This window comes from Scyliorhinus canicula, chromosome 10 (assembly GCF_902713615.1).
Source record: "Scyliorhinus canicula chromosome 10, sScyCan1.1, whole genome shotgun sequence".
Lineage (NCBI taxonomy): Eukaryota > Metazoa > Chordata > Chondrichthyes > Carcharhiniformes > Scyliorhinidae > Scyliorhinus > Scyliorhinus canicula.
Genome location: NC_052155.1, coordinates 136,995,562 through 137,012,949, shown reverse-complemented (window position 1 = coordinate 137,012,949; position 17,388 = coordinate 136,995,562). Strand labels below are relative to the sequence as shown.

Here is a 17,388-nt window from a genome sequence, read left to right as displayed (position 1 = left end):
AGGGTGGAAGCGATGGCTCAAGTGGGTCGCTGCAGACTCGATGGGCCGAATGGCCTCCTTCTGCACTGTATGTTCTATGTTCTCACAGTTCCAGGGTCCCAGGTTTGATTCCCGGCCAGGGTCACTATGTACAGAAACTGCACGTTCTCCCCGTGTCTGAGTGGGTTTCCTCCGAGTTTTCCGGTTTCCTCCCACAGTCTAAAGATGTGCAGGTTAGGTAGATTGGCTGTGCTAAATTGCCTGTTACTGTCCAAAAAACGTTAGGTGGGGTTACGGTGATAGGATGGAGGTGTGATGCACTTTAAAAAAAAATTAATTTAGAGTACCCAATTCATTTTTTCCAACTCAGGGGCAATTTAGCATGGTCAATCAACCAAGCCTGCACATCTTTGGGTTGTGGGGGCGAAACCCATGCAAATATGGGGGGAATGTGAAAACTGCACATGGACAGTGACCCAGAGCCAGGATTAAACCTGGGACCTCAGTGCCGTGAGGCTGCAGGGCTAACCACTGTGCCACAGTGCTGCCCGTGTGGTGCTCTTTCCAAGGTGCCGGTGCAGATTTGATGGGCCAAGTGGCATCCTTCTGCACTGTAATGTCTATCATCTATGAATTGGGCAGCAGTTGCTGAACAATCCCCAGTGTGCTAAGAGCTACACAAACAAACATTCTAAGGTCATCAGTCAAACTTGTAATGTGGCCTATTGTACTGAAACAGGCTGAGAAGATACACATAGGGTAGATGCAGAGACTGTCTCATGAGGCCCTGGCTGGAATCGATTCGGCCATCTGGAAGAACACTCCAGCCAATGCATAAACATGTTATCGCTATATGGACTTTGTGATTACCCACTCCAAAGAACAAGACCATGCTATGCATATGTAACAAACTTCCAGATACAGGTGATCAACTTTGCAGCAGAACGAAGAACAGTCAAAAGAAGCCATCAGACTCCTCAATGAGCTGATGGCTGGTCAGACAAGGATGTTTCAGAGAACAATGGGCCTTGATTGAATCACCATGGATAATCAGGAGTATCCTGTCTTTCCCATTAACAAGTTGGGGTCTGGATGGGACAATGGCCAGTTGTTGGCATATACCTATGACTCAATCCTAGCATATCATATAGTATATCATATAGTATATCATATAGTATAAAGAAATGAACATCAAACAGATATTCAGCAATAACCTGGGAGTCCCCGAGGCACAACTATCGCAGGAAGAAAGGACCCTACCCAGAGAAGACATCCACATCGAGTGATTGTAGCCTGTCAGCCTCCTTCACTAAGTGCGGGTAAAACCCAAAGCTCAGTTGTGAGTCTGGGTCATATTTGGTTGAATAAGAGAATTGTGAATAAAATTATTTTAAACTGTGAACCTTTTTTGTCCTTTGTTCAAATAAGGGTACCTGGGTAAAACCTTCGATTAAAACACTGGTCGAAGTATCTGAATTGGATAGATACAACAGGTCAATTTATTCTTGCTAGAAGCAAAATACATTCATACACAGGGACCTGTTCTCTGCAAACAAAAAGAATAAGTTCAAGCCTTGCACCTTTTTGAATTACCCAGAAGCATTGTGGGAAGAGCGATGTATATTTTTCATAATTTTGTGTTTATTTTTTCCGTGTAGTTAAATAAAATGGAATTTGAGATGAGAGGGAAAAATGGTATTTTAAAAAAAGGAGTTTACTGGCTTGGCGAGAAGTCTTGAAGACTAATTCCTTTGTGTGGGAATTGCTGAAAAGCAATTGGATTGGAGGTAGCCATCCAATATTAAGCCAGGAGTCTTTGTTTTAGGAAACAGTCTGTTTCTGAATCTCCTTTTGGAATTCCAAATCGGATTGGGAGGTCTGAGAAGTCGTGGTGTACCGTAATAATAATAATCTTTATTATTGTCACAATTAGGCTTACATTAACACTGCAATGAAGTCACACTCTAGCGCCTATTCGGGTACACCGAGGGAGAATTCAGAATGTCCAATTCACCTAACAAGCACGTCTTTTGGGACTTATGGGAGGAAACCGGAGCACCCGGAGGAAACCTACGCAGATAAATGGAGAAGATGCAAACTGATCCAAGCAGGAATCGAACCCAGAACCCTGGCGCTGTGAAGCAACAGCGCTAACCACTGTGCAGCCCGGTTTGCCTGGATTAAGGCAGGAACCAGGCTAAAAGAGATTAAAAGGTGCTAAGCACTGACCATCCCAAACAGGATATCTCCAAAAATGTGCTTTGATATTTTTGATAAGGTTTTATCATAAAATGGGCTAGACAGTTGAGTCTTGCACTGCAACCACAAAACAGAATCAGGAATGGTCACCCTGATTCATGGCTTCCAGCTCCAACCAAAAGGACCAACCGTGTGAAGAGTGTAAGTGTCAGCCAGATTTGAGGGATATTGTGTCTGAGGCTTAAGCATAGTTTAAGGGCACCAACAAAATCCTGAGGGCGTTTAAAGTGACAATTCCTTGACTTTGGTAATATTTACTGGATTTTAATGGTTAAAATTTACAAGGGGTTCTTGCCAAAAGATAGTTTAGACCATAAGGCATAAAAGCAGAATTAGGCCACTCGGCCCATCGAGTCTACTCCGCCATTCAAACATGGCTGATATTTTCTCATCCTCATTCTCCTGCCCTCTCCCCATTACTCCTGATCCCCTTATTAATCAAGAACCTATCTCTGCCTGAAAGACACTCTGATTTGGCCTCCACAGCCTTCTGCGGCAAAGAGTTCCACAGATTCACCACCCTCTGGCTGAAGACATTCCTCCTCATCTCTGGATAGTTTAGTTGTGTATTCTTTTTAATTGGGCGGGGGGGGGGGGTTATTCTGTAAGCCTGTTTTCTCTGTGTAGCTATTATCTTGTGTGAGCTTAGTTTTCTTTCTTTTCAACAATAGTGTAATTTTTAAAATTCTAAATGTATTATTGAAATCCTATGCTTTTGAGGTCAGCTTTATCTCCTCATTTACATGATTTAAAAAAGGATGATCAGTGAACTAGACTTCTCTGTGAGGTCTGGTTTGCCAGCAATAACATCGCCTGTGGTCTTTACACTTCCCTGTTGCTTTCTCCGTGCAGTGCTTTGGGCAATCAGAGTCAATTTGCAAATCAATCAGCACCCCCTTCTCTTGCAGTTGTGATAAGTTGTTGAGATTGGTTAAAAGTTGGCATTTTTTTCATTTTTCCTGATGGGACAAGATGAAAAGTTTCAGCAAACGGTTATCTTTTCTGCACATTTTTCTGCCTTCCTTGATTCCTCCACTGTCTCTAATTTGCTACACTGCTTGTCCAACATCTAGATGAGTAGAAATGTTCTTCAAATACTGTAAATGTTGGGAAGACCTGAGCCACTGTCTTTCGTCCGTTCCACAAACCCCACACCCTGGATTTATGGGTTCAGTTCGCTCAGTTAGCTGGAAGGCTGTTTCAAGACGTGGAGCGACACCAACAGCCCGGGTTCAATTCCCGTACTGGCCGAGGTTATTTATGACGGCCTCACCTTCTCAACCTTGCCTGAGGTGCGGTGACCTTCAGGTTAAATCGCCGCCAGTCAGCTCTCAAAGGGGCGTGCAGCCAATGTTCCTCTGGGGCTGTGGCGACATTTATATTTATTACAACACCACCCTCTGCCCTGCCCCCCCCCCCCCCCCCCCCTCAGCTCCACCTTGCAAAACCTTGTTCTTAATCCAAAAGGATCAAGCCAGTTTTTGTAGTAGACCTCACATATTCATGACAGAAGAATAATCAAATATAGGAGAAACTTTTAGAACAGTGGTATTATCTGAGACAGATGTAGCTCCCATCTGCATGAAAAAGCATTGACGCAAGTGGAGAATTCAAATCCATGGATACTGCATATCAGGGGAGGTGAGACCCAGGGTAATGCTTTGGGCATCTGCATTTAAATCCCATAATGGCAGATGGTGAAATTTGAATTCGATAAAAATCTGGAATTAAAAAGAATTGTCATAAAAACTGATTTGCTTCACTAATGTCCTTTAGGGAAAGAAATTTGCCATCCTTACCTGGTCTGACCTACACATAACTCTTAACTGGCCTAGTAAGCTATTCAATTCAAAGGCAATTATGGGGCAATAAATGCTGGCCCACCTCCCATGAAGGAATTAAATAAAATATCATGACCAGAACGATCTGAACTAGTTTGGGTCACCTAGGGGAAAGGGCATAGTGGAGATTTCGAGAATGATCTACAAACCACATGGAAGCCCAATTACACCTTTTGCCCTATCACCACCTTAAGGTCTTTCTGCTCCCCATATCTCTTCTTTACCTGAGACTTTTAATCGGCCTGTCTTGGCCTTTAGATTATTCAACAATAGAGTATCCACAACCCCCTGGGGCAGAGAATTTCAAAGATTCAAAACCCTTTGAGTGAAGAAATCTCTCCTAATCACAGTCTGAAAGAAATGAGCCCTTTATCCTGAAGGTGTGCACCAATGTTTTAGATTCACTAGACTCTGGGGTGGTCCCGGCGGATTGGAAATTAGCAAATGTGACACCACTGTTTAAGAAAGGAGGTAGGCAGAGAGCGGGTAATTATAGGCCAGTGAGCTTAACTTCGGTAGTAGGGAAGATGCTGAAATCTATTAGGGAAGAAATAGCGAGGCACCTGGATAGAAATTGTCCCATTGGCCAGACGCAGCATGGGTTCATAAATGGCAGGTCGTGCCTAACTAATTTGGTGGAATTTTTTGAGGACATTACCAGTGCGGTAGATAACGGGGAGCCAATGGATGTGGTATATCTGGATTTCCAGAAAGCATTTGACAAGGTGCCACACAAAAGGTTGCTGCATAAGATAAAGATGCATGGCATTAAGGGTAAAGTAGTAGCATGGATAGGGGATTGGTTAATTAATAGAAAGCAAAGAGTGGGGATTAATGGGTGTTTCTCTGGTTGGCAATCAGTCGCTAGTGGTGTCCCTCAGGTATCAGTGTTGGGCCCACAATTGTTCACAATTTACATAGATGATTTGGAGTTGGGGACCAAGGGCAATGTGTCCAAGTTTGCAGATGACACTAAGATGAGTGGTAAAGCGAAAAGTGCAGAGGATACTGGAAGTCTGCAGAGGGATTTGGATAGGTTAAATGAATGGGCTAGGATCTGGCAGATGGAATACAATGTTGACAAATGTGAGGTTATCCATTTTGGTAGGAATAACAGCAAACGGGATTATTATTTAAATGATAAAATATTAAAGCATGCTGCACACCTGGGTGTGCTAGTGCATGAGTTGCAAAAAGTTGGTTTACAGGTGCAACAGGTGATTAAGGCGGCGAATGGAATTTTGTCCTTCATTGCTAGAGGGATGGAGTTTAAGACGAGGGAGGTTATGCTGCAATTGTATAAGGTGTTAGTGAGGCCACACCTGGAGTATTGTGTTCAGTTTTGGTCTCCTTACTTGAGAAAGGATGTACTGGTGCTAGAGGGTGTGCAGAGGAGATTTACTAGGTTAATCCCAGATCTGAAAGGGTTGGATTACAAGGAGGTTGAGTAGACTGGGATTGTACTCTTTGGAATTTAGAAGGATGAGGGGGGATCTTATAGAAACATGAATAGATAGGATAGATGCGGGCAGGTTGTTTCCACTGGCGGGTGAAAGCAGAACTAGGGGGCATAGCCTCAAAATAAGGGGAAGTAGATTTAGGACTGAGTTTAGGGGGAACTTCTTCACCCAAAGGGTTGTGAATCTATGGAATTCCTTGCCCAGTGAAGCAGTAGAGGCTCCTTCATTGAATATTTTAAAGATAAAGATGGATAGTTTTTTGAAGAATAAAGGGATTAATGGTTATGGTGTTCGGGCCGGAAAGTGGAGCTGAGTCCACAAAAGATCAGCCATGATCTCATTGAATGGTGGAGCAGGCTCGAGGGGCCAGATGGCCTACTCCTTCTCCTAGTTCTTATGTTCTTACTCCCAGCCAGAGGAAACAACCTCTCAGTGTCTACTTTGTCTGATAATGGACCAGGAAGCTTAGAAACTCGAAAGTGACATGGGATGAATGATTTTCAATCAGAATTTACTTAATGTAATAATAATAATAATAATCTTTTTATTGTCACAAGTAGGCTTACATTAACACTGCAATGAAGTTACTGTGAAAAGACGCTAGTGGCCACATTCCTGCACCTGTTCGGGTACAGAGGGAGAATTCAGAATTCTCAGCTGGTACAGGAATTGAACCCGCGCTGCTGGCCTTGTTCTGCATCACAAACCAGCTGTCTAGCCCACTGAGCTAAACCAACCCTGCTAGGACCGTAATGTGGTTAATCAGTAAATAAAGAAAAAATTCCACTCATTTTGATCAGCACCCAAAACCTCACACACAAAGGTGCTTTCCAGGTAATAGTGCACTCACAGATGCTGCTTTATCTCCAAAATGAGATATAGGACATGGGACACATTTCAAGGGTTAAGGGTGCCTGGTCCATTGAATATTAGTATTCAGACATTCCTTTTACAGTAGGTTGACTTTTCAAACCAATGTCTTGCTGCTATTTCATACAAACTGGAAAGGCTCCTTTTAAATGTGAAGTCTCTTCCTAAGACTTTTCAGTGACAATTAATACTGATGGAAAATATTTGAATCTAAACAACGATCACTTTGCATTACTATTGTCCCATTGTTTTGAGTAAGTTGGTTTATACTCGCTGGAGTTTGGATGAATAAGGTGAACTCTCATTCATACAAGATTCTGAAAATGCATGACAATACAGAGGTTGTTTCCTCTGGCTGGGAATTGGGGACATTGGGGCACACCCTCAGGATAAGGGGTTAATCCTTGAGGGCTGAGATTAGGAGAAATTTCTTCACTCAATAAATTTTGAATCTCTGAAATTCTCAGCCCCGGGGGAGGAGTTGTCAATGCTCTATTGTTGAATATATTTAAGGCTGAGATAAACAGATTTTCAGTCCCAGGAAATCAAGCGATATGAGGAGCAGGCAAGACAGTGGCACTGAAGCAGAAGATCAGTCATGGTCATACTCAACGATGGAGCAGGCTCAACGGGCTGAAGAGTCAATCCCCATTTCAATTTCTTAGGTTCTTATTGCTATAAATACACAATCAGCATTTAGGAACAAAATGCTTTATGAGATTATGAAAGGAGTAAGATTCTTCCAATGCAAACAGCCAGACACTTTGGTTCATGTTCTAACAAAGTCTCTGGTTATATATCTACATTGTTGCTTCTGCTTTGACACAGGATGCAGTTGTTCTCTTTTTCTTTCTTGCTCTCCTTCGTTTTTTCTCTTTACTTGGTTGTTGTTGTGGCTGTACCTTCTTTTTCAGACAACTGAGAGGATTAGGGCCCCCTTTTCTTTTGCGTTTTTTACACCTGGGTTCGGATTCCTTCACCAGGCCCTGTTCTTCTTTCAAGTGCTGGATAGTTTGTTGCTGATGCACAGGAACAAATTGATTACCATGCAAAGACTGCAGTTGTGCAATTGATTTGGGAGAAGGTTTCTCCAGGACCATAGTATTCTGTATAATGTACATGAGCGGTATTCCTGACAATATTTTAATTTTCACAGTTAATTCTTGATCCTGTTGAAACAATTGAGAGACATTTAATAGACATAGTAACACAACAACAAAGAAGTAATACATGGGTAAAAATTAATTGATAGCCAGTTCATCTTTTTAAATCATTGACAAGGACAGTAGATATTAAATCCCCCATGTCACATCTCTGTAAACCTATATTCCTCTTTAGATATTATATAGGTGTGCTATATCTAAAATATATAGTTTGATTTCATTACTGCTGGATGATTCTCAGTCGAAAAATAAATAGATTTTATTTAAGAAGTTTCCGTACATTTGCTACTAGGGCATTTTCACAGGAAGAAACAGGAAGTAACCATTCAAACTTTTAACACTGATAATATTAGAATATCCAGGGCCTCATGTGGATTGAATTAAATGAAATCTGTATCAAGCCAACTTGAAACTGACAGCGGTTGTCTCATGTTTGCATGGAAGAAGTTTGAAGCGTTCTTCCGCAAATGACAATGATGTTCGGTCGATTGCTCATTTTGAACTTGCGGCAGGACTCTACGCCCTCCTGCCAGTGGGATCTTCCAGTCTCGCCAAAGTCAACCCCACGTAGTGGGTTTCCTGACAGCAGGACGGACATACCATGCAAACGTTTGTAGACTTTGCTGAGATCAGTAGATCCCATCGGTGGCCCCCACCACATCAGCTGCGAGAAAACCCGCCGGGGGGCGGGGCGGCAGAAAATCTAATTTTGGCCTTAGCTTGAAAGACTTTTGTTGACCAACGGTATCAAGGGAAATGGGGCAAAGGCCAGTATATGGAGTTGGGTCACAGATCAGCTACAATCTCATTGAAAAGCAGAACAAGTTTGAGAGGCTAAATGGTCTACCCCTGTTCATTGCTCCCCTTACACCCTACCCCTCGAAGCTATGTGGCCACACAGCACCTGAAAAATCCCCTCAGAGGCCATGCACAGGATGACTTCTTCAAATATGCAAAACAATTGAAAGGGGCCACACATTTAAATAAACCACTGTCGTATTCCATTGAAAAATTCAAGAGAACATTGTCCAAAGTAAAGGACTTTTTTTTTTTTTTTTCTTTTTTTTTCTTTTTTTTTTCTACCCCTCACAAATCCGTGCTGACTATCCCTAATCAAGCAGTGCCTTTCCAGATGCTCAGAAATCCTATCCCTCAGTACCCTTTCCATTACTTTGCCTACCACCAAAGTAAGACTAACTGGCCTGTAATTCCCAGGGTTATCCCTATTCCCTTTTTTGAACAGGGGCACGACATTCGCCACTCTCCAATCCTCTGGTACCACCCCTGTTGACAGCGAGGACGAAAAGATCATTGCCAACGGCTCTGCAATTTCATTTCTTGCTTCCCATAGAATTCTTGGATATATCCCGTCAGGCCCGGGGGACTTGTCTATCCTCAAGTTTTTCAAAACGTGCAACACATCTTCCTTCCTGACAAGTATCTCCTCGAGCTTATCAGTCTGTTTCACACTGTCCTCTCCAACAATATGGCCCCTCTCGTTTGTAAATACTGAAGAAAAATACTTGTTCAAGACCTCTCCTATCTCTTCAGACTCAGTACACAATCTCCCGCTACTGTCCTTGATCGGACCTACCCTCGCTCTAGTCATTCTCATATTTCTCACATATGTGTAAAAGGCCTTGGGGTTTTCCTTGATCCTACCTGCCAAAGATTTTTCATGCCCTCTCTTAGCTCTCCTAATCCCTTTCTTCAGTTTCCTCCTGGCTATCTTGTATCCCTCCAGCGCCCTGTCTGAACCTTGTTTCTTCAGCCTTACATAAGTCTCCTTCTTCCTCTTAACAAGACATTCAACCTCTCTTGTCAACCATGGTTCCCTCACTCGACCATCTCTTCCCAGCCTGACAGGGACATACATATCAAAGACACGCAGTACCTGTTCCTTGAACAAGTTCCACATTTCACTTGTGTCCTTCCCTGACAGCCTATGTTCCCAACTTCTGCACTTCAATTCTTGTCTGACAGCATTGTATTTACCCTTCCCCCAATTATAAACCTTGACCTGTTGCACACACCTATCCCTCTCCATAACTAAAGTGAAAGTCACAGAATTGTGGTCACTACCTCCAAAATGCTCCCCCACTAACAAATCTATCACTTGCCCTGGTTCATTACCAAGTACCAAATCCAATATGGCCTCCCCTCTGGTCGGACAATCTACATACTGTGTTAGAAAAGCTTCCTGGACACACTGCACAAACACTACCAGATCCAAACTATTTGATCTAAAGAGTTTCCACTCAATGTTTGGGAAGTTGAAGTCACCCATGACTACTATCCTGTGACTTCTGCACCTTTCCAAAATCTGTTTCCCAATCTGTTCCTCCACATCTCTGCTGCTATTGGGGGGCCTATAGAAAACTCCCAACAAGGTGACTGCTCCTTTCCAGGGCATGTGTGCCCTGTCCTTATATGGGATGTGTAATGCTCCCTTGTGGTAGTGTCACCTCTGGGTGTCTTGACTGCCCATTGGTCATGTCCTATTCTATGTGTTCATTAGCTGTATGTCTGCTTGTCATGGTGTCTCTGGTGCTCCTTCCAGTGTTTACTTAGTCGTAGTGTGTTTACATTAACCCCTTGTGTATTTACAGTGATACATATCACCACAATTCCCATCCCAAATGGAGGCAGAGCAGCAAAGAAAATGTTGCAGGCAGCCTGTGGGCTGGTCTGCTGCTTCCATTCCTGACCCTGATGGCATTTCCGAGCACAGGGACAAGTGGAGAAAAGAGTGGGTGTGGAGGTCCAGGACATGAAGTCACCTTCCTTGTTAATTGGAATTGATGAGGTCATCAGGGTGCTCATTTAGAGCTCGCCATCTGGCTTCCTGTGATTTTCCTGGGGGCGGTTGAAGGGTAGGACCTCTCTGAAGCTGACTAGCTGCAGCCTGGTGAGAATGAGGCAGCAGTGCTGAAACCATTTTATTTGATGCATATAAGTGAAACCTGGATAAAAACTATATTGAGCAACAATGAAATTTCAATCATCAACTTTTCCCTTCCCTATCCTGGGTTGCAACTCTTCATTTCCACGGCCACTTTGAAGGTGAAGATCCTCTCTTTCTGTCAGGACCTCACACAGATGACAGCCACAACAACAAAGTAAAGGACTTTTGAATTACAAAGGGGTTTGGTAGGGTAGGTGGAGAAAAGGTATTCCTTTTTCAGTGGGGATGGTGGAAGAACAGAGTCCAAATCTAGGTGTCCTAAATATAAGACAGTCACTAATAAATCCAATAAAGAATTTTGGAATTGTTCGAATGTGGAACTCACCATCACAAGAAGTTCAGGTGAGTACCTTTAGGGAGAAACTAGATAAGCACATGGGGGAGAAAGGAATAGAAGGCTATTCTGATAGAATTAGATGAAGGTGAGAAGAGACTTGTCTGAAGTATAAACAATCACCTGTTCCTGTGTTGTAAATGATATGTAATTCCAATTTCTAAAATAACTATTTAATCTGTCAAACTACTGTCTTTTGGATGGCAAGGCTGGAAAAGAAATATTGCCAAGGCCAATTTTAAAAGTTAAAAAACTCTTAAGAACAACCCTCTACTGCCTAGTGCAGGATCAGAAACCCTTCCAACTGACAATTTATTAAATATAAAAACCCAACAGCTTCATGGACACACATACTGCAAACAGACCCTACCTCAACTGTGTTATAAGGGGTTAATCTTCAAAATATGTTGACAACAAACCAAGACAATGGAACATTGCCATCTCAAAGACAAAAATGTGGCCATCAGACAATCCAATTAAAGAAACTGGGAGAGCATCAGAGTTGATTGCCACGAACAACAGCCACTACATAAACAAACATCAACAACACAGAAGAAGAAATGGACTTCATCATGTTCATATCAACTTGAGAGCCAGAGACATCACATCTGAATGGGGTCCATTGTTTCGGTCTTGGAAACAACATCACGATGAATGTTTTTTAATAATAATCTTTATTATTGGCACAAATTGGCTTACATTAACATTGCAATGAAGTTATTGTGAAACTCCCCAGTTGCCACTCCGGCACCTGTACGGATACACAGAGGGAGAATTCAGAATGTCCAATTCACCTAACAAGCACGTCTTTCAGGACTCGTGGGAGGAAACCCACGCAGACACCGGGAGAACATGCAGACTACACACAGACAGTGACACAAGCAGGAATCGAACCCGGAACCCTGGCGCTGTGAAACAACAGTGCGAACCATTATGCAGCCTGTTTTTTTGGACTAAGGCAGGAACCAGGCTAAAAGAGATTAAAAGGTGCTAAGCACTGACCATCCAAACAGGATGTCTCCAAGAATGTGCTTTGATATTTTTGATAAAGCTTTGAAATAAAATGGGCAAGACAATTGAGTCGCACTGCAACCACGATGGAGAATCAGGAATGGTCACCCTGATTCAAGGCATACATGGGGGGTTGTATCAGCCAGTTCTGAGGGATATTGGGACTGAGGCTTATGCATAGTTTAAGGGCACCAACTAAATCCTGAAGGTATTTGAGTTGAGGTTTTGGCATAACATGTGGTTTTGCCTGTGTTTGGTCGTGGTGGCTTTTATTAATAAGTTGTTTTGAGTGTTGTGCGGCATCATTACACTAATTTATAGCATTGAGCATGTTTTTATTTGTTAATAAAAATGTATGTTGATGCCTAAAAGCCTGTGTAAGTTTGTAAAATCCGAAAGTCAAGAACTGACAGTAAGCGTAAACGGGAGCAGGGTGCACGGTGTCACAGTGGTTAGCACTGCGCCGAGGTACCAGGTTCGATTCCGGCTCTGGGTTACTGTCCGTGTCGAGTTTGCACATTCTCCCTGTGTTTGCGTGGGTTTCGCCCCAGCTACCTAAAGATGTGCAGGGTAGGTGGATTGGACACGCTAAATTGCCCCTTAATTGGAAAAAATGAATTGGGTACTCTAAATTAAAAAAAAAAGAGTAAACGGGAGCCTGCATCTCTTACACTCGGAAAGAGATTCGAGAGCAGGATTATCAAAGCACATTTCTATTCTTTTACACTTACAATGTTAATATTAATGGTCAGTAAGAAAAGGTTTAGCATAGATTTGAACTGAACTTTGTGAAAACAAATTAAGAAAATGAACAATTGCTGAATAAAAATATCATAACAATAAACTCCTGAGCTAAACAAAGTTAATAAAAATGATCAGAGTGCGAGAGGGTGAGTGTGTGCCAGGCTTCCTTACTGTGAGTGTGTGTATGTGTTGGTGTGTGGTGGTGCAAGTGAGACATCTGAGACAGTCCCACAATCTCTCATGCACACACACACAACTTGGGACTCTGCAGCATCTCACTCCTGCGCTCTGACTCCTTGTTGACAGGCTCCTTCACCCTGGCTTCCCCACTGATGGCCCCGCGCAGCCTGTCTCCCCTCCCTACGGCCTACAGTTGGAGGAACAGCTCTTTACAGAATCTTCCACACCAACTTCCTTGTTTGACTTGCATTTTGAAAATGGCTTGGGGAGACACATCCAGCCTGTTGGTTGGACAAGCCTGGTCAAGAGTTTAATTTATTCTTTTGTAGGTTAATTTTTTTTTCATTTATTTTATTTGTTTTACAAGTTGTGGGGGGGGGGGGGGGTGGTTTATTCATTTTCTCATTCATTTTTTTTACAAGTTCGTGGGGGGGCGTTTATTCATTTTTTTCATTTTATTTTTTTTTACAAGTTCGGGGCGGGGGTTTATTTGATAAAACTTTGCAGGAAAATAATTCAGAACTTTGGACAGATGGACTCCCTACTTCCGACACAGGAAGGCTTCACCTTCATCCAACAGGTTCCATTGGAGGAGTGTGTATGAGGGCCAAAGGGACCCAAAACCATTTCCTCCATTTTTGGCAGCAAACAAGGTAAGAGAAAATGGTGGGTCGCGCAGGTCGGCCGGAGTGGGTCGCGTAGGTCGGCTGGGTTGGGTCCCGAAGGTTGGCCGGTTGGTAAAAATGGGTCCTCGGAAAAAAAGTTTGAAGAACACTGGCCTAAATTTCAGTGGCAAGATTCATCCCCAATTAACAGTTCAAATCGAGTAATTTCATGACATGCAGAGTCTCATGGTGAGATAGCAATTTTTCAAATTTTGGCGAGGCTAACAGCATGGAATCGCAACTCGTGGCATATTTCTTTCCCATCACAGACCTGTTTTGTTTGTTCCAACTAATGTTGCCCAGTGTCATGAAGTCCCCATTATTTTTCTAGCAATTCCTCAGTCAATGGTTAGTTATGGCACAAAATGCATTCCCACCCCTTACTCAACATATTTTAAAACAAATACCTGTGTGGCCACAAAGTAATGATGCGGATTATTGTTTTCAACCATCGACAGCAAGCACGTTGAGGCACCTACAGGATTTTTCATGTGTGAACAATTTCTAACTTGAAATCGTTGAGCAATCAATTTTGCACCGTACAATTCTTTTCCAAGTGACTGCAGCTCTTTCAGGACGCAGCTGGAAAATTAAAACAAAAAGAACAAGGTTTGACCTTTCACCTTTTGTTGCACCGCAGCTCCAGCAATGTGCAAATTTGGAAGAAAGGCTGACTCCAAAGAACATACGAATTAAAGTCAGCAAGGCTTCATGAAGGGGAAATCATACTTGTTAAATTTATTTGAATTATTTGAGATGGTAGTGAGCAGTATAGATAAAGGGGAACCAGTCAATGTAATACACTTTGATTTCCAAAAAGCAATCAAAAAGGTACCGCACAAGACGCTACTTGAGAATATAAGAGTCGTCCTGGCTCAGAGATAGGTAACTGGCTCAATAGCAGCAGCAACCGGGGGGGGGGGTGCATTATTGTAGTGTTTATTCTGTAACTTTATAGTGTGTTAATTTGCGTTGTTGTTAAAATGCTGGGTTGTTCATGGGGATGGGGCGAATGTATATGATTGTTAATATTATTGTTATTTTCGGTATTTTACTAAGGTGCGTCAATGTTGTATAAAAAGAATATAAGAGTCTAGAGCAGCACGAGGGCGCAGTGGTTAGCACTGGAACTGCGGCACTGAGGATATGGGTTCCAATCATGGTCCTGGGTCACTATCCATGTGGAGTTTGCACATTCTCCCCGAGTCTGTGACCCAAAGATGTCCTGATAGGTGGATTGGCCAAGCTAAATTGCCCCTTAATTGGAAAAAAAGAATTGGGAACTTTAAATTTATAAAAAAAAAGAATATAAGAGCCCATAGTATTGTGCACAGTAGGGATGATGGATTGGTAACTAATAGAAGACAGAGAACTGGGAGAAAAGGGGCATTTTCAGGATGACAGCCTGTAACTGGTAGGGGACACAGGGATTAGTGCTGTGGCCACAATTACTTATGATATATATATTGATGACTTTGACGGAGGAAGTGACTACTACTGCCAAGTTTGTGGATGACACAAAAATATGTGGGAAGTGGTGAGGATGACATACAGAGTCTAAAGAGGGATAGAGACAGGTTAGGTGGCTGGGCAAAAACTTGGCAGATGGGATATAATGGAGGAAAATGTGAAGTTATGCACTTTGGTTGGAAGGATAAAAGAGCTGAATTTTAAATGGAGAAAGACTGCCAAAAGTTGCAGCAGAGAGGGATTTGGGGGGGTCCTCATGCATAAACCGCAAAAAGTGAGCATGTAAATTCAGCAGGTAATAGGGAAGGCAAATGGAATGTTGGCTTTTATGTCACAAGGAATGGAGAATAAAAAGAGGGAAGTCTTTCTGAAACTATACAAGGCACTAGTTATATCACACCTGGAATACCGTGAACAGTTTTGTTCCCTTATCTAAGGAAAGATATACTGGCATTGGAGGCAGTCCAAAGAAGATTCACTCGGTTGATCCTAGGTATGAAGGGATTGTATTATGAGGAGAGGTTGAGTAGGTGAGGTCTGTACTCATTGGAGCTTAGAAGAGAGATTACCTTATTGGGATAGATAGGATTCTCAGGGAGCTTGGCAGGGTAGATGCTGAGAGATTGTTTCCCCTTGTGGGAGAGTCCAGGACAAAAAGTATAATCCCAGAGTCAGGGGTTGCTCATTTAAAACAGAAAAAAAGAGGAATTTCTTCTCTCATAGGGCAGTGAATTTGTGGAATTGTTTACCACAGAGAGCTGTAGAGGCTGCATCCTTCAAGGCTATAATAGACAAGATTTTTAAATCAGTAAGGGAATCAAACATTATGGGGGTAAGGCAGGAAAGTGGAAGCTAAGGATTATCTCATCAGATCAGTCATGATCTCACTGAATGGCCTACTTCTGCTCTTATACCCATGGTCTTAGGAGGAGTAGGTCACTTTGCACCTCCAGCCTGTTCCGCCTAACAGTAATGCCTGTAACCTCAATCCCACATTCCCACCTACCCCGAACCCTTGTTAATGATGAATATATCCAGCTCTGCCTAAAAAAATCAAAGATGTTGCTTCCAGAAGGAAGAAATGGGATTGAAAAACGAGACTAATAATATTTGCAGTATTGAGGACGGGGCAATTTGAGGCAGACACTCACGATGTTGTACACAGCTGGATTTCTCCCATCAGATATTTGGGCATCTGCTCCTTGATCTGGATTTTATTCTTGAGCGCGGCCTGGCAAAACGTCCCGTCCAGGAGAATTTGGAAAGGTTCGCGGAAACCGTAGTTATATTTGTAAAAGGAAAGAAGTTTCTTCGCGGTTTTTTGCCGTTTGATTTTCATTTCTGGATTAAGGAAGGAAAGGTGGGGAATGAGGAGCCCTGTGGAGGAAGGACAATTCTGGCTGCGCGCGCAGCTGACCGGCCGCTGTCGCTTCCCTTCCCCCGACAACGGGCACCGTAGCAACTGTTCCACCGCTTCAATTAACGACACATTCAATGCTTAGCCCTGAAACATATCATCCCCGGTGTTGATTTAGATATCTGGAGGAAACAGAGCCAGTATAAATCACTGCAAATCACCCCGGTCTGTTTATCTTTCTTAACAAAAAAGAAAATTCGGGTCAGAATTGGTAACATCGGCTCGTGTCCCCTGTCGACACTTCAATTTTTTTTTTAAAGGCTGATATTAAAATAAGCGCCTCTGCTCCAATTGTTCGTAGTATTCCAACTCCCTGGATGTGAGTGTATTTTATTTTTGTTGTTTTCAGTGTCTGGGCGATAGTTTGTTTCCCTCCCGCCCGTGTTTCCGGCGGATACATTTCCGTGGCGTGGAGCTCCCGGTTCCGGTTCTGGTTTTTTCTGCGGGAAGATGGCATCTCGGAGAGATGGCGGTACTGGGGCGGCCGGGGCGACATCGGCAACATCAGCAGCAGCGGCGGCGGCAGCAGCAGCAGCAGCGCTCGGCTCTCCCGTCAAACAGGTTCAGATCGACGGGCTGGTAAGTAAAGCCAACTAGGCCCGGGCTGAATTTCAGCTGAAAGCTCGGTTTGATGCAGGCGGCCAAAGGTCCGCGTGTCTAAGCCGGTAATAAAGAAAGAACATTTTAATTCCCCCCCCCCCCCCATTCCTTCCTCACCTTTTGAATGTTTTGATAGCTCGGGTACAGGTAAGACAATCTGGCTACACCAACGAAGTGATTATCTAATTGCCGGATGGCATGCTGTATGTAGCCTTTAATAACTCGAGCCTGGTGTCCAAACACGTGTATCTTTCCAGCAGAAAATTGGGCTGATTATTTTTTTCGCCTTTTTCTCCTAAATCGGAAAGGCAGAGGTACTTGGTAATTTTCTTTCACAGTGATCCATATCCGAATCAGTTAAAGTAAGGAGCTCACTTTAATGATCAACATGCACTTTCTCAATTTAATTGCTTGAATAAGGAAGAGATTG

The 17,388-nt window shown here is 43.0% G+C and overlaps 2 protein-coding genes across 2 annotated transcripts in view; one reads left to right on the top strand and one right to left on the bottom strand.

Annotated features, from left to right (window-relative positions):
- Positions 1-7,104: 7,104 nt before the first annotated feature.
- Positions 7,105-16,373, bottom strand: utp23 (UTP23 small subunit processome component). The gene is made up of 3 exons (XM_038809765.1): positions 16,093-16,373; positions 13,879-14,053; positions 7,105-7,578 (listed from the first exon to the last, which is right to left on the bottom strand). Exons 1-3 carry the CDS (start codon positions 16,278-16,280, stop codon positions 7,210-7,212), a joined length of 732 nt encoding a protein of 243 aa, XP_038665693.1. The 5' UTR covers positions 16,281-16,373; the 3' UTR covers positions 7,105-7,209.
- A 357-nt stretch (positions 16,374-16,730) lies between these two features.
- The window catches only part of eif3hb (eukaryotic translation initiation factor 3, subunit H, b), a 195,208-nt gene continuing 194,550 nt past the window's right edge, over positions 16,731-17,388 (top strand). Inside the window, exon 1 of the mRNA XM_038809764.1 lies at positions 16,731-16,937. Coding sequence (XP_038665692.1) covers positions 16,809-16,937 — 129 coding nt within the window. The 5' untranslated portion in view covers positions 16,731-16,808. The remainder of the gene's footprint in view (positions 16,938-17,388) is intronic.

What these genes read in the sequence shown, in the direction of transcription:
- utp23 (XM_038809765.1), bottom strand. Translation starts at nt 16,280, where the DNA reads ATGAAAATCAAACGGCAAAAAACCGCGAAGAAACTTCTTTCCTTTTAC. An exon ending in ATCCAGCTGTGTACAACATC is followed by an intron (nt 14,054 to 16,092) that starts GTGAGTGTCTGC and finishes TTAATTTTCCAG; the next exon opens with CTGCGTCCTGAAAGAGCTGC. An exon ending in ATTACTTTGTGGCCACACAG is followed by an intron (nt 7,579 to 13,878) that starts GTATTTGTTTTA and finishes TTGTTTCAACAG; the next exon opens with GATCAAGAATTAACTGTGAA.